The following is a 16,225-nucleotide window of genomic DNA, read 5'->3' on the forward strand; positions in this document are numbered from 1 at the left end:
GAACACAATTATGCAATGAGTAAACGTTCCTCGGATCCACTTTAACACATCTATGGCTGCACAGTGAGGATCACTAGCAATTCACAACTGGTTTTATTGCTGTCTCACTCACTACTTCCCTCATGACTACCACAGTCTTCATATTAAAGGGAACCTAAACTGAGAAGCTAATGGATTTTTCCTTTTAAAATAATACCAGTTTCCCGACTCTCCTACTGATCCTGTGTCTCTAATACTTCTAGTCACAGCCCCTGAACAAGCATGCAGATCAGGTGTTCTGACTGAAGTCAGACTGGATTAGCTGCATGCTTGTTTCAGGTGTGCGATTCAGCCACTACTGCAGCTACAGAGATCAGCAGGACTGCCAAGCAAGTGGTGTTGTTTAAAAGGAAACACCCATATCCCACTCAGTTAGGGTTCCCTTTAAAGTGGACCTGAACTCCTGCACAGGACAGAAGGAAAATGTATAGAAATGCATCCGACATGTACTTAGAGAGTTTAGCCTGTCTAATTCGCCCTCATCTGTGACTAATCACGAGTATAATTAGATCCCTCAGCTGTGTCAGCTGGTTGCCCTGACAGAGAGCCAATTGTTAAACACAGGATGTTAACAATAGGTCTGCTTCCATGAAAGCAGGAAGTAGACACACTGCAGATTTATATTAGCTGTAACAAAAATGTTTTTCTTTAAAGGTTATTATGCTGTTGTGTATCTTATAGAGCAGAGAGGAAAGTTCTGAGTTCAGGTCCGCTTTAATGCTCCGAGAAAGTAACCTGGCAACAGGAAGTGAAAGGAAATATCCCCAGTAAAGTTACAGACAGCAATAAACACCCAGCATTTTCTAACCACATCTGGAACAGGGCTTGAAGAGTTAGACATGTAGTTCACTTAATGTAGCCTTTGTCATTTATATTGTCCCATTTAACTTCAGGGTCACTGTAAAGGTTGTAATGAATGATTTTTGACTTAAAGAGGAACTCCAGTGAAAATAATGTAATAAAAAAAGTCCTTCATTTTTACAATAATTATGTATAAATGATTTAGTCAGTGTTTGCCCATTGTAAAATCTTATAAATCCCTGATTTACATTCTGACATTTATCACATGGGGACATTTTTACTGCTGGCAGGTGATGTAGCTGCTGCTTGCTTTTTTGGAAGTTGGAAACAGCGGTAAAAAGCTATTTCCCACAATGCAACGGGGTTCACAGACAGGAAACTGCCAGGACCATGGTCCTCAGAGTTTCTTGTGGGAGAGGTTTCACCACAATATCAGTCATGGTGACATTTTTACTGTTGGCAGTAAAAATGTACGTACTCAGAATTTCTTTGTGGGAGGGGTTTCACCACAATATCAGCCATACAGCACCCCATGATGGTCTGTTTGTGAAAAGGAATAGATTTCTCATGTAAAAGGGGGTATCAGCTACTAATTGGGATAAAGTTCAATTCTTGGTCGGAGTTTCTCTTTAACCTATTTTGGTTCCTGGACGTAGAAACTACGTCCAGAAACCATGCGCGCTACCACGGCCGATCGCGCGCGTGCACGCGCGCTCCCGGCCCGTGGTTCGTTAGCCAGGCAATCAGTGTATCGGGCTATGGTGCCCGATCACTGATTCCTCTCCCCGGCTGAAAAAGCGACAGCTTCTCTCGGAAGCTTCGCTTTTTCTGGCTGTAACGTACCCCATGCGTCGCTCTAAGCGTGTGTTACGCTTAGAGTGACGACATGTAAACAAACTCATGGCCGCCATCTTGTGGCCAAAAAGTAAAACTACAACTAAAAAGTAAAAAAAATAAAATTCAAACACACATTTACATTATAAATCACATGTTTACATCCCACACTCCCAAAACTACCCAAATAAAATGTTTAATATAAAAAAAAAACAAAAAAAACACATTACAATAAAAAACAAACATGTAAATATTTACCTAAGGGTCTAAACTTTAAATATCAATGTAAAGATGAAATACTTCTATATTTTTTTATTTTAAACTTGTAAATAGTGATAGATGCAAAACGGAAAAAATGCACCTTTATTTCCAAATAAAATATTGTCGCCATACATTGTGATAGGGACATAATTTTAACGGTGTAATAACCGGGACATATGGGCAAATACAATACGCGAGTTTTAATTATGGAGGCATGTATTATTTTAAAACTATAATGGCTGAAAACTGAGAAATAATGAATTTTTTCCGTTTTTTCTTATTCTGCCTGTTAAAATACATTTACAGTAAAGTGGCTCTTAGCAAAATGTACCCCCCAAAGAAAGCCTAATTGGTGGCGGAAAAAACAAGATATAGATCAGTTCATTGTGATGAGTAGTGATAAAGTTATAGGCTAATGAATGGGAGGTGAACATTTCTCAAGTGAAAACGACGGAACGCAAATGGGTTAAGCAAAAACATTAAAAAATGTCCCTTAGGTGAGGTTAAGTCACAAGCAGGTCCTTGGCTTTGAAATGTCCAGTAAATGCTGATCTCTAAGCATGAATAATGTGTTGTCCAGTGAAGAGTGTTTCCCATCTTTCTGTATCTGACAAACTGACCAGTGTGGACACAGTTGTAACCTACAGCAAGCATCAATCATCTTTCACTGCGACAAACTCCTACAATGTGACGTTTGTTTGGTTGTTATGGACTGCTTGAAAAGGCCACAGCCTTCTTAAAAGGTTAGTTCACTTAATTTGATATGTCAGTGACATGCGACTCTGATCAAATCCCTTCACCTGACGGAGGGGACAGCGGTAAAACCACAAAACTAGCTTTGCCTACCTGCTTTGGCCATTGTGTAAAAGTTGTAATCAGCTTACTTCTGTTACAGAGAAAAAAAACATGAGTTTGTGTGGAGAAGTGGTGTGGACTGAGTACTATTAACTGACAATTGTCCCACTTCCATTTATGTTATTGAGAATCTGCAATCAAGCTAAAAAACAAATATAAGAACTGTGTAAGCACGGGCGTAGCAATAGTCATAGCAGCTGCTATGGAGCCCTGGAGCAGAGGGAGCCCAGGTGGTACTTTATGTATTCACTAAATTTCTTGTGTTCCTCTATCCTGTGATTTTATCTAAGTGCCCATAGACTACATGCAGTGTACATCACATGAGAATGCAAATCTCCCAGTTAATTCATATCTATAGGGTAGAGGTAGGTGGCATTTCTAAAGAATGCCTACATTTTATGGCCCCATGAAAGTTTTTGCTATGCGGCCCCATAATGTCTAGCTACGGCACTGTGTGTAAGACAATTTGAATGCATATTTACACCTCACTCAAGCTAATTGATATTGTTTCCAGGGCTGCATAGTTGGAGTCGCGGAGTCGGGGCAATTTTGGGTACCTGGAGTCAGAGGTTTCATAAACTGAGGAGTCGGAGTTGGCTGATTGTTTCTGTCTGCAGGACAAAAATTGTCAGACTGACGTCTAACTAACTATTGAGCAAATAAAGGGGTGAAGGTTTTCTGGTGTACATAGTGCAGTACACTTCCACCAACACCATCTGACAACTCTGGCTGGAAAAGGCCCTGCAGTACCTTGGAAAACAAGTCAAATGGTTTTAGTTATTCTTTTTATGCTGTGTTTAATGCTTTTAGATCACAGATAAAATCTGAGCTTCATCCCCCTTAGGGTTGGTCACCACCGGGGGGTGCTAGGGTTAGGGTTAAGCATCGGTAGAGGGAGGGTTCTGTGTGAGAGTAGGGTTAGGTTTAGCCATAGTAAAATATCGGTAAACATTACTGATTTTCTACTGTCGGGACCCAGCAGTAGAATATCGCTAATTGAAGCGAGATTCTACTAGTGGTAACCTCCTGCGCCCTTTTTTCATGTATGCGCTTACACCCACCATTCAGAAGGCGTTCTTCCTGACTGTTACCTTCTGACTGCATTTACTTTAGAACAGCATGAAGCAGAGAGGAGTTATTTACACACTATTCACATGGTATACCTCTGCTTTCTGCCGTTCTGAAGAGATTCCAAGCACAGGATTACAGCCAGTAAGGACTGTCTCTGTATGCTGGATGTGCTGGGTACAGTCCTCCATAATAATGTCCACAGATAAAACTGTTCTCTGTAAATGTCATTTTCTTCACATAAGTTATGAAATGGTGAAAAAGCCCAAAATTACTTACGGTAATTTCTTTTCCAGAAGTCGGAAGGACAGCAACCCTGAGACATGTCTCCCTCCACATTCACTGGACAGGAACTAGATTAAACAATTTGCATAATTAGGTAGGCAGGGCACACACATGTATATATATATCGTTATGTCCTTACCCCCTCAGTTAATAAAAAAGACTCCGCACATAATGATGCTTCCAATAACTTTTAATAAGAATAGCGGTGGGTAGTAAGGGTGCTGTCCTTCCGACTTCTGGAAAAGAAATTACCGTAAGTAATTTTGGGCTTTCCCAGAACGTCTCAGGACAGCAACCCTGAGATGAAAAACAAGAAATTATATTTAGGGAGGGATTACAGCCTGCAACACTTTTCTGCCGAACGTTAAGTCGGCACTAGACAATACATCTAGCCTATAATGTCTCACAAAGGTGTTCTGACTTGACCAGGTGGCTGCCTTGCAAATTTGCTCAACTGATGCTCCTGCCCTCTCTGCCCAGGAAGTTGATACTGCTCTGGTAGAATGAGCCCTGACCGCCGAAGTCAGCTGTTTGCCTTGTTGAGCATAAGATAGAGATATAGCCTGCTTGATCCATCTGGCTATGGTTGATTTTGAGGCCTGTTTACCCCTGAACTTTCCGGCAAATAATACTAATAATGCATTGGAAGTCCTCCAGGACTTAGTGCGCTGAAGATACTCCAGAACACATCTTCTAACATCTAGGCAATGTAACTTCTGTTCCTTCTGATTGGAAGGGTTATTACAAAAGGAAGGCAGAAAAATTTCTTGAGATCTGTGGAATTTCGAAACAACCTTAGGTAGGAAGGAGGTATCTAGACGAAGTGTAATTCTGTCGTCACTTATAACACAATATGGTTCGAGAATTGACAATGCCTGCAATTCCCCCACTCTTCTGGCTGACGTTATTGCTAGAAGAAAAGCAGTTTTGATAGTTAAAAGTTTATCAGAACTATCCACTAATGGTTCAAAGGGTGGCTCACATAGCCCCTGTAGCACAGTGTTCAGATCCCAAGATGGCACTCTACTATGGATTGTAGGTCGAATCCTCCTGAGTGCTTTGAAGAATCTGATGATATCTTCTTCCTCTGCCAATTTTCTGTCAAGAAAGACTGTTAATGCTGAAACTTGTACCTTCAATGTACTACTACTTAGACCTTTCTGGAATCCATCTTGAAGAAATTCTAAAACTGAATTGGAATGACCAGTATCTCTAGAATTCGCCTCACACCAATTGTTGTATACCCTCCAGGCTTTAGAGTATATTTGGCGCGTCACCTTCTTCCTGCTTTGTAACAGTGTTTCCGATAACCTATTAGAAAATCCCTTACTTTTCAGTATTCGCCATTCAGGCTCCATGCTGAAAGATGAAGAAGGCTCAGATTGGGATGCACCGCTGGTCCCTGAGTTAACAGGTCCTCTTGATCTGGAAGGATCAGATGATCCGTAGCTAATCGTTGTAGCAGAGCAAACCACGGTCTTTTTGGCCAAAACGGGACAATCAAGATTGCTTCCGCCTGGTCTCGATAGATTTTGTTCAGTACTCTGGAAATCAAATGTAGAGGCGGAAAAATGTACATTCTGTGATGGCTCCAGCTGATCGAGAAGGCATCTACTACCCATGGTTCGTCTTGGGGACAAAGAGAGCAAAACATCCGGCATTTCGCATTGCTCTTTCTGGCGAATAAGTCCACTTGAGGAACAATCCAGTGTTCTGTCAACTGATGAAACACCCGGTCGTTGAGACTCCATTCGTCCTGGGACAGACTGCATCTGCTCAGGTAATCTGCTAGGCAATTTAGTGTCCCCTTCAGGTGAACCGCTTTTATAGACTTGAGACTGCGCTCTGCCCAATGCAGAATCCTTGATGCCTGCTGTTGCAGTGACTTGCTTCTTGTGCCTCCCTGGTGATTTATGTATGCCACCACTGTACTGTTGTCTGTACGTATCGTCACGTGGGTTTTCCATATCTGTATCTTGAATGCTAGTATGGCTTCCCAGACTGCTTGCAGCTCTCTGCTGTTCGAAGACCTGTTGCTGATCCGGCTTGACCATTGTCCCTGAGCTGTCAGAGAGTCCAGATGCGCTCCCCATCCCCAAGAGCTCGCATCCGTTGTTATGATGTACTGGGTTGGAAACTCCCAAAGATTCCCTGTTGACAGATGTTGTGGCTCCATCCACCACAGTAGTGACTGCTTGACACTCCAAGGAATCATCACTCTCTTGTCCAGGGAGGAGAGATGCTTGTCCCACTTTGATAGGATCCAACTCTGGAGACTTCTGGAGTGGAGTTGACCCCACTGTATTGCAGGGAAAGATGAGGTTATTGTGCCCAATAAGGCCATCGCTTTCCTCAAGGATATTGTTTTCAGACTCTGAAAAGAGAAAACAGACTTTAACAACAAGGAAGATTTTTTGTCAGGTAGAAAAAGTCTCTTATTTGTAGTACATATCTCAAACCCCAAAAATTCCATCTTTTGGAGAGGCTGAAAGGACGATTTTTCCCAATTAATTAACCACCCCAATGTCTGAAGGAAGTCTATGGTGGACTGAGTCTGGGATCCCACTAACTCAACAGAAGGTCCCCAGATAAGTAAATCATCCAGGTAAGATATTACTTGAACAGACTGAAGCCTAAGCCCTGCCAAGACTTCTGCCATGATTTTTGTGAATAGCCATGGAGCCGATGATAACCCAAAGGGAAGGGCGACAAACTGAAAGTGTCTTACCTCTCCTTCTAACACCACCGCAAATCTCAGGAACTGTTGTGATTCCAGATGAATCGGCACATGCAAATACGCATCTTTTAGATCCAATGATGTCAGATAGGAGCTGTCTTGTAGTAGGTTCAATACTGAGCGGATGTTGTCCATCCGAAACTTTCTGTATCTTACTGCGGTGTTTAGCCTTTTTAGGTTTAAGATGAACCTGTAACTCCCTTGAGGTTTCTTTATTAGAAAGACTGGGGAGTAAAACCCCAGTGTTTCTTGACATTTTGGGACTCTCCGTATAACCCTTTTTTCCAATAGTAAGCTTACTTCTGACTGGAGGGCCTGGGCCTGAACTGGAGCTCTTGGGGAAGGGGTCACCCAGAATTGAGATGGTGGTGGGGCTATAAACTCTATCTTGTACCCCTGGAGAATAATGTTCAGTAACCACTTGTTTTCGAACTTTAACTGCCACTGTTCGAAAAAAATGAGCTAGTCTGCCCCCCACTGGAATTCTGGCGTCATTGTTTTGTTGGTTGACCTGTAGAGGTATATGGAGTACTGGGTTTGGAACGCTGGGACTTGTTGGGAATCCATCTTCTTCTCTGGTTCCCCTTGTTTTCCTGTTCGCTTTTCCCTGAAACACGAAAGGAACGGTTAGGGCGGAAAATCTTTCTTTTATATGGGAAATTTTTCTTTTTATCAGCGGACCTCTCAAGTGTTTCTTCTAACTTGGTTCCAAATAACAAGCCCCCTTCACATGGAATACTACACAATTTTGATTTAGATGAGGTATCTCCCTGCCATGTTTTCACCCAGATTCCTCTTCTGGCAGAATTAACTAGGGCTGTGGTTCTTGCTGTGAGTCTGACTGAATCATCAGCTGCATCTGATAGATAGTTTGTTGCATGTAAAATTTTTTTGGGAAAAAATTCAAAAGTTCCTCCCTAGATACCCCTGAGGCTATCTGAGACTGGACTTCTACTAACCAAATTTTTAAAGATCTTGCTACCGCTGTAGATGCAATAGAGGGTTTGAAATTTAAAGATGCTGCTTCCCATGCCCTCCGCAAAATATTGTCCATTTTCTTATCGATAGGGTCTTTTAAACTACCAAAATCTTCGAATTGAAGATCTGATCTCCTGGATACTTTAGAAAGAGATGGGTCTAGTTTGGGTGCAGTCCCCCAAAACCTTTGGTCTTCAGGGCTATAAGGATATCTTTTATTTAGTGATTTAGGCCAGAAAGCCCTCCTATCTGGATTATCCCACTCTTTCCTGATAATCCCCTTAAGACTACTATGCACTGGGATGAAAGTCACTTGGGGTTCTGACAATGTTTCATACATCTGATCTAATGGAGATAAAGTCTTTTGCTCTATAGTAATACCCATGGCTTCATGCATGGCTGCCAATAACTCCTTCATAAAGTCAGTGGAAAAAGCAAATTTCTGATTCTTTACAGTTTTTTCAGCAGATTTTTCAGTCTCTGAGGGTATCTCTTCCAGAGATGAAATATCCAATTCCCCTTCTGACATTTCTGAATCTTCAGAATCGTCATCTTTCCTTTTCCTTTTTAAAGTAGGGTCCCCTATGGGAACTGAACCTGAAGGACCTGGGATATCTGATACTGCCGGGGCTGCAGAGACTGCTGCAGGCACTGAAGGCATTTGTACATTAGATACTGCAACCTCTGGAACCTTGATAGTCTGCACAGCAGACGAAATTTCAGATCTAATCCATCCTTTTAATTCCTTTAACATAGTGGGGGTTTCTTCTCTAACCACCTTTTTAGTACAATCTTGGCATAATACTTTTGAAGAGGATGACATATAATTTCCACATATAGCACATTTTTTCCCCGATTTATGTGTTGCTTTAGAACCAGCATGTGGTGTAGTCTTGTCAGTTTTATCAGGTTTATCAGGCTTGTCAGGCTTATCAGCTTTGTCTTGTCTTGACCCAGATTTGGAATCTGATCTTTCCATTTTAGGCTGTAATAAAACAAATAAATACCAGCCATTAGCTCAGCCAAGCCTAATAACCCTCCTAAGGGATATGTAAACAATTACCACAATGTTACATACCAGAGAGGGTACGGAACTTGTCTCCTCAGAGCCCTGGGAGGAAGATCCACCGGCAGCCTCCATAGTCAAACACAAAGTGAGACTAGGACATCAGCTTAATAGCTGATTTAAATAATTGCTTAATGCCCAACCCTTCTTGCATTATGCAAACGTTAATTCCTACCTGCTGTAGTAATCCCCTTAGCGTTCCTCCAGGCAATCCCCTGCAGCTGAGTGTGATGTGTCAGCAGACGCTGACTTCCATGCTGCAATGGCCGCTGGAACGCACGCCGGGTCAGGAACTTCCTGCTTCCGGCTTTCCGACTTCCGGTCACGTGAGGCGCCAGTCACGTGACCCTGGGGCGGGCAACTTCCGGATTCAGACGCCGCTTGTCCTCCGAACACAGCACAGGGGGAGAGGCCAGTGCGTGTAGCATGACCCCGCGCTGAGACAACTAGCCAGCGCCGACAAAGGGGATCACACCAGCCGCGGCTCCTGTGGACTCACATGGGTGGCCAGCCTTACCCCCTACATCTAGCATCCTGCTGGACAGGAAAACAACTGAGGGGGTAAGGACATAACGATATATATATACATGTGTGTGCCCTGCCTACCTAATTATGCAAATTGTTTAATCTAGTTCCTGTCCAGTGAATGTGGAGGGAGACATGTCTCAGGGTTGCTGTCCTGAGACGTTCTGGGAAAAACACCTTTATTTTGCATTGCTAGTAATTACTAGAAATATATGTGGCATTTAGAATTTCAATTGACTTTGATAGTTGCCCTTGAAGTACCCTAAAATATGATTCAGCAATTACAGCTGCCATATTTTTGCTGTTGTTGGTTTAGTTAGACTCTCTCACATACCCACTTTCCAGGTCACTGATCTAAACAATCAGTCACAAATCACCTTTCACGGACCACTCCAGAGAGCAGAAGCCTGACGGCCTGTGAAAGGACACTGTGGCACTCGCATGCCTTATTAAATGATTTTTATCAAGCAGGACTAAAAAAATAATTCCATAAAAAAGTATGTGGGAAAAAAAGAAACAATAACCAAACTCGCAGCAGCAATTCTTCACAAGCACAGCAAAGTCCTGCCTACTCCATGACAATCACTGTGGTGAGAGAAAACAATGATGCTGGGAGATTATGCAGGGATTTCCGTCACTCCCCCCCCCCCTTCTCAGCTACTTTCACACTTGAAGTGACAGCTGATTTGTATTGCAGAAGTCTCACACTTTGAACTGCAGCCCATCGCTGGCTTCCTCTCTGCATGCTCCGTGCTCATGGATCTAGTTTCATGCATCATTTCACTGCACTTTCCTTTCAATGTATAGAGAGCTGCCCTCAGCTTCATTACATTGATTCCCAGCCAAGAAAGACCACACTTACCTTCGGTAAGGTCTTTTCCAGTAGTCCAGGGGACAGCACCCCTCCTCTGAGACTTGTCTCCCCTCCCAATTCTGGACAGGAAGCTATTAAACAAACAAATTTGCATAATGGACAGCAGTACATGTATAAATACAAGCCACTTACAATGATCCTCAGTAATAACAAAGATGACCCGGACTCACCATACGATGCTTGCAAAATTTCTTCTTAATAGTTTCCCACATAGGGTGGGAAGTAGGGGTGCTGTCCCCTGGACTACTGGAAAAGACCTTACCGAAGGTAAGTGTGGTCTTTCCCAGAGCGTCCCTGGGACAGCACCCCTCCTCTGAGACGATAAACAAGATTCTCATTAGGGTGGGACTACTGCCTGTAGAACTTTTCTACCAAAGGCTAGATCACCACTTGATAATAAATTTAGTCTGTAATGTTTTACAAATGTGTTCTGGCTGGACCAGGTAGCCGCTCTACAAATCTGCTCGATGGAAGCTCCAGCCCTCTCTGCCCATGAGGTTGCGACACTTCTTGTAGAATGAGCTTTGACAGATGTTGGAAGGACCTTACCCTGTGATTGATATGCCATTAGAATAGCCTGTCTTATCCATCTAGCAATAGTTGGCTTTGATGCACGGAGCCCCCTATTCTTTCCAGCAAACAGGATGAACAAAGCATCTGTCTTCCTCCATGATTTAGACCTCTCCAAGTATTGAAGTAGACACCTTCTGACATCCAGACAATGAAGCTGTTTCTCTTTCTCATTAGACTGTTTCTCACAAAATGAAGGAAGAAATATCTCCTGAGTTCTGTGAAAAGTTGAGACTACTTTTGGAAGGAAGGCAATATCTGGCCTCAAAGTAACCTTGTCCTCTGAAATAATACAGTAGGGAGGTTTAATTGACAAAGCCTGTAACTCTCCTACCCTTCTTGCCGAAGTAATTGCAAGAAGAAATGCCATCTTCAAGGATAACAATTTTTCCGAAACTTGGTCAATTGGTTCAAAGGGAGGACCACACATAGCCTGTAAGACTATGTTTAAATCCCAAGACGGGGTTCTCGGAACCAACACTGGACGTAACCTCTTAATTGCCTGAAAAAAACGAAGAATGAACTCCTCCTGGGCTAACCTTCTTTGTAGGAAAACACTGATTGCCGCTGTCTGAACTTTTAATGTACTAATACTCAGTCCTTTTTCAAACCCTGCCTGCAGGAATTCTAAAACTGATGTTGATGAATAAACATTCATAGATCTCTCCAAACACCAGCTATTATAGACTCGCCAGGCCTTCTGATAAATTACTCTTGTCACTTTCTTTCGACTTTGAATCAAGGTTTCCGAAAGACCATCTGAAAACCCCTTAGACTTCAAAATGTTCCACTCAGGTTCCATGCAGAGAGACGCATCTGCTGAAGATTTGGATGAAAAACTGGCCCCTGCTGCAATAGATCCGGACGTTGAGGTAAAAGCAACGGAGGACTGATCGATAACCTCTGTAATAGACTGAACCACGGTCTTTTCGGCCAAAATGGAACTATCAGAATTAATCGAGCCTTGTCTCGACAAATCTTGCTGAGAACCTTCGGGATCTGGGATAGAGGGGGAAAAGCATACATTAGTCTGATGCTCCAATCTATCGAAAAGGCATCTATCGCCCATGGCCTGTCCTGGGGCCATAGGGAACAAAAGAGTTGACACCTTGCGTTGCTCCTCCTTGCAAATAGATCCACTTCTGGATGTGTCCATGTCATGCAGATCTCCTGGAAAACCTCCGAATTCAGGGTCCACTCGTCCTGCTTTAGAGCCGATCTGCTTAGGTAATCCGCAAGATAATTGTTTACACCCCTCAGATGCACTGCTCTGATGGATTTTAGATTTTTCTCCGCCCACAATAGGATTTTTGAGGTCTGAGACCATAAAAGATGACTTTTCGTTCCTCCTTGCCTGTTGATGTATGCCACTACACTGGCGTTGTCTGAACGTACTAGAACATGACAGTGGCTGATGTAATTGCAAAAGTGAAGTAGGCCCATCCATACTGCCTGTAACTCTCTGCTGTTTGACGATCTTCCTTTCATCAAAGTGGACCACTGACCCTGTGCTGGTAGTGAGTCTATATGAGCCCCCCATCCCCAGGAGCTGGCGTCTGTTGTCATGATCTTTTCGACTGGAGAAAACCACGGTCGACCTTCTGACAGACGAACTGGATTCTGCCACCAGCTGAGAGCTGCCTTTACTCTGAAAGGAATTAGCAATCTTCTTTCTAAGGACGTCACCTTTCTGTTCCAATTCTTTAGGATCCAATTTTGCAGTATTCTTGAATGGAGTTGTCCCCACTGGACTGCGGGGAAGGAGGAGGTTAGAAGACCTAGAACTGACATAGCCCTTCTTAGCGTAATGGCACCTGTGGTCTGAAAAGAAAGAACAGTATTAAGAATAGCAGTTATCTTTCTCTGAGGCAAAAACACTTTCTCATCACAAGTAGAAATAACAAAACCTAAATATTCCATAGTCTGTTTAGGTTGAATAGATGATTTAGACCAGTTAATAAGCCATCCTAGAGATTGGAGCAACTCCAGAGCTGAATTAATCTGGATTTTCAAGGAATTTACTGAGTCACCCCAAAACAAAAGATCATCCAGGTAGGCCAAAACATTAATAGATCTTTTCCTCAAAACAGCTAAGACCTCGGACATGACCTTCGTGAACAACCAAGGAGCCGAGGCTAATCCAAAAGGTAAAGCGTTAAACTGGAAGTGCCTTACCTCTTCCTGAATGCTGATGGCAAACCTTAGGAACTGCTGAGACCGTAGCTCTATCGGGATGTGTAGATAGGCGCCCTTGAGATCCAATGATGCCAGGAAGCAATCCTTCTGTAACAGACTTATAACAGAGGTGATATTGTCCATCCTGAATCTTCGATATTTTACGGCCTTGTTCAACCCTTTCAGATTGAGGATGAAGCGGAACTCCCCCTGAGGCTTTTTTACAAGAAAGACCGGTGAATAATATCCCTGACCCCTCTGGCATGATGGGACTTCTCTGATAACTCTTTTTTGTAGTAACATAGTCACTTCGTTTTGTAATGCCCTTGCTTGAATCTCTGTCTTTGGTCTTTGATTTACCCAGAACCTTCGAGGGGGGGGATACTGAAATTCTATGGCATACCCTTCTAACACAATTTTCTGTAACCAGAGATTTTGAGGAAGAAGGAGCCACTGCTCGTAAAAATGGGCCAGTCTTCCCCCCACCGGGATCCTGACGTCATTGTTTATTTTGCTGGGAGGTATGGGCAAAATTTGATTTGGCTTTCTGAGGCCTACTTGGACCCCATCTCTTTCTCGATGAAGTCTTGGGGTCTTGTTCAGGTTTAGAGGAACGAAAGGAGCGTTTGGGTGGAAAGGTCCTCCTTTTAACAGGAAAATTCTTTTTAGCATCAGCAGTTCTTTCCAAAGTCTGCTCTAACTTAGAGCCAAAAAGAAATTCCCCCTCACAAGGTAGACTACATAATTTAGAGCGGGAAGAGTTATCTCCCTGCCACGTCTTTACCCATATACCACGTCTAGCAGAATTTACTAAGGCAGTGGTCCTGGCTGTCAACTTCACCGTATCATCTGCTGCATCAGTGAGATAATTGGTGGAATTGAATAGTTTTGGAAAGTCCTTCAATATCTCCTCCCTAGGAACACCAGAAGCAATCTTGTCCTGTGTTTCCATCAACCAGTATTTCAGGGACCTACCCACTGCTGTTGAAGCTACTGCAGGTTTAAAAGTTAGTGATGAGGACTCCCATGCTCTTCTGAGGAGATTATCCGCTTTTTTGTCAATTGGATCCTTTAAGTTTCCAAAATTTTCGAACTGCAAATCTGTTTTCTTTGACACCCTGGAAAAAGATGGGTCAAGCTTGGGAGATGTACCCCAGAATTTCTGGTCCTCCGCACAAAACGGGTATCTACGATTTAATGACCGAGGCCAAAAGGCTCTCTTTTCAGGTTCATCCCACTCCTTCTTAATCATATTTTTTAGAGAAGAATGAACTGGGATAAAACTGGACTGGGGATCTGACAAACCTTCGTACATCTGATCCAAGGGTGTCAAAGTCCTCTGTTCAACTGTAATACCCATAGCCGTATGCATATCAGATAACAGATTCTTCATTAGGTCCGGAGAAAAAGCAAATTTCTGCCCTTTGTCTGGTCTATCAGATGTATCCTCAGCGGAAATCTCTTCAAAGGAAGATATTTCACCCTCCTCCCCAGAATTTTCTGACTCCTCTGAATCCTCTCCCCTCTTTCTCTTAGGAATAGATAGGGAAGGTATAGGGACAGTGACATCAGGAATAGCCGAAGTGCCCTCCATAGGGGAAGTGCCCTCCAAAGGTGGGATGTCTTCCATAGGATCTGCTACCGCTGATGAGGATGATGCTATAGCAGAATCCTTAATTTCTTTTATGGCTGAAGACATCTCCGAGCGCATCCATCCCATTAAGTCTTTGAAAACTACTGGGGATTCATCCTTGACAATTTTATCTGTACAATACTGACATAATTTCTTAGATGAAGGAGCAGATGAGGATATGCGATTATTGCAGATAGCACATCGCCTTTCTTTGGAGGATGATGAGTGTTTACTCAGAGTGGACTGAGATGATTTATCCTTTTCCTTATCTTTGTCAGCTTTTGGAAGTTTAGGCTGAAATATATAGATAAGAAAAAAACTATCAGTCCCCTCAGTGTAACTTAAACAGCATATTCCGCAGAAAAGACACAAACAATGTCTCACCAGAGAGGGTTCAGAGCCAGTCCCTGCAGATTGCAGTGAGGAAAGGCCTGCGGCGTCCTCCATGATCCACCAAACAGCATTGAGTCATGGACAAACAACAGATCTTTTTTAAATCTTACCCTCCTCCTCCTTAATTGCCAGCAGCTGCCTCTGTGTCCAGCAGCCAATCGCCGTAATGATCACCGCTGCGGGCCTGCAATCAGGCCTGATCATGTGACCAGTCATGTGGGACGCCTGCACATGACGTCATCGCGCTTCCGCCGGAACTTCCGGTTAGCGCTCTGCCGTCCATAAAACTTCTGCACTCCAAGGAGAAGCCTCCACCACGCTGGGCGCATAGCACACTGAGTCCCCTGCTCAGCCCGTCATTGCCTGCCCCACACGCTGCACCTGCCACCTGACATGGGAGCACAGAGACCCCTCCATCCGCTCCTGTCCGGGACAGGAAAAACAACTGAGGATCATTGTAAGTGGCTTGTATTTATACATGTACTGCTGTCCATTATGCAAATTTGTTTGTTTAATAGCTTCCTGTCCAGAATTGGGAGGGGAGACAAGTCTCAGAGGAGGGGTGCTGTCCCAGGGACGCTCTGGGAAATATTTATCGTCTGCCCTAAACAACAAAAGTTAATGTCTTGGGCTTTACTCACATGGGAGGTGCATGTTGCAAGGCCGCCTTTGCTTGTATCCTTCCCCTGCCAGGTTAAAGGGAACCCGAGGTGAGAGTGATATGGAGGCTGCCATGTTTATTTCCCTGTAAACAATGCCAGTTGCCTGGCAGCCCTGTTGATCTTGTGGCATAAGTAGTGTCTTAGTCAAAACCCTGGAACAAGCATATGGCTAATCCAGTAAAACCTGAGTCAGCCAAGTCCTAGTACCTGATCTGCTACATGCTTGTTCAGGGTCTATGGGAAAAAGTATTAGGGACACAGGATCAGGACTGCCAGGCAACTGGTATTGTTAAAAAGGAAATAAATAGGTCAGTCTCCACATCCCTCTCACCTCGAGTTCCTTCTAAGGTTTTGATGTAGTGGGAGAAGAAGTGGTGGAAGGAGGGTTGACACACTGCAGGGTGAATGCCAGACACAAGCTGCCCACCCCTCAATGATTGTATGAGACGTTCAGGTATATATGTGGTAC

The 16,225-nt window shown here is 43.5% G+C and overlaps 3 protein-coding genes across 5 annotated transcripts in view; all 3 read right to left on the reverse strand.

Moving 5' to 3' along the window:
- BTBD3 (BTB domain containing 3) overlaps positions 1-16,225 on the reverse strand; it is a 42,071-nt gene that overhangs the window by 3,179 nt on the left and 22,667 nt on the right. The gene's annotated exons all lie outside the window — the stretch shown is intronic.
- On the reverse strand, positions 4,129-7,753 carry LOC137504282 (uncharacterized). Its single transcript, XM_068232480.1, has 2 exons — positions 6,872-7,753; positions 4,129-6,517 (listed from the first exon to the last, which is right to left on the reverse strand). The coding sequence occupies exons 1-2, from the start codon at positions 7,134-7,136 to the stop codon at positions 4,467-4,469; spliced, it is 2,316 nt and encodes a 771-aa protein (XP_068088581.1). The 5' UTR covers positions 7,137-7,753; the 3' UTR covers positions 4,129-4,466.
- On the reverse strand, positions 7,692-9,552 carry LOC137571073 (uncharacterized). Its single transcript, XM_068279759.1, has 2 exons — positions 8,937-9,552; positions 7,692-8,843 (listed from the first exon to the last, which is right to left on the reverse strand). The coding sequence occupies exons 1-2, from the start codon at positions 8,997-8,999 to the stop codon at positions 7,692-7,694; spliced, it is 1,215 nt and encodes a 404-aa protein (XP_068135860.1). The 5' UTR covers positions 9,000-9,552.

The sequence above is a fragment of the Hyperolius riggenbachi genome, chromosome 4 (assembly GCF_040937935.1).
Source record: "Hyperolius riggenbachi isolate aHypRig1 chromosome 4, aHypRig1.pri, whole genome shotgun sequence".
NCBI classification, from domain to species: domain Eukaryota; kingdom Metazoa; phylum Chordata; class Amphibia; order Anura; family Hyperoliidae; genus Hyperolius; species Hyperolius riggenbachi.

Excerpts from the sequence above, each read along its gene's own strand:
- LOC137504282 (XM_068232480.1), bottom strand. The coding sequence starts at position 7,136 with ATGTCAAGAAACACTGGGGTTTTACTCCCCAGTCTTTCTAATAAAGAA. Across the intron at positions 6,518-6,871 it reads CGGTGGTGTTAGAAGGAGAG|AGTCTGAAAACAATATCCTT; the intron begins GTAAGACACTTT and ends TTCTCTTTTCAG.
- LOC137571073 (XM_068279759.1), bottom strand. The coding sequence starts at position 8,999 with ATGGAGGCTGCCGGTGGATCTTCCTCCCAGGGCTCTGAGGAGACAAGT. Across the intron at positions 8,844-8,936 it reads CAAGTTCCGTACCCTCTCTG|CCTAAAATGGAAAGATCAGA; the intron begins GTATGTAACATT and ends GTTTTATTACAG.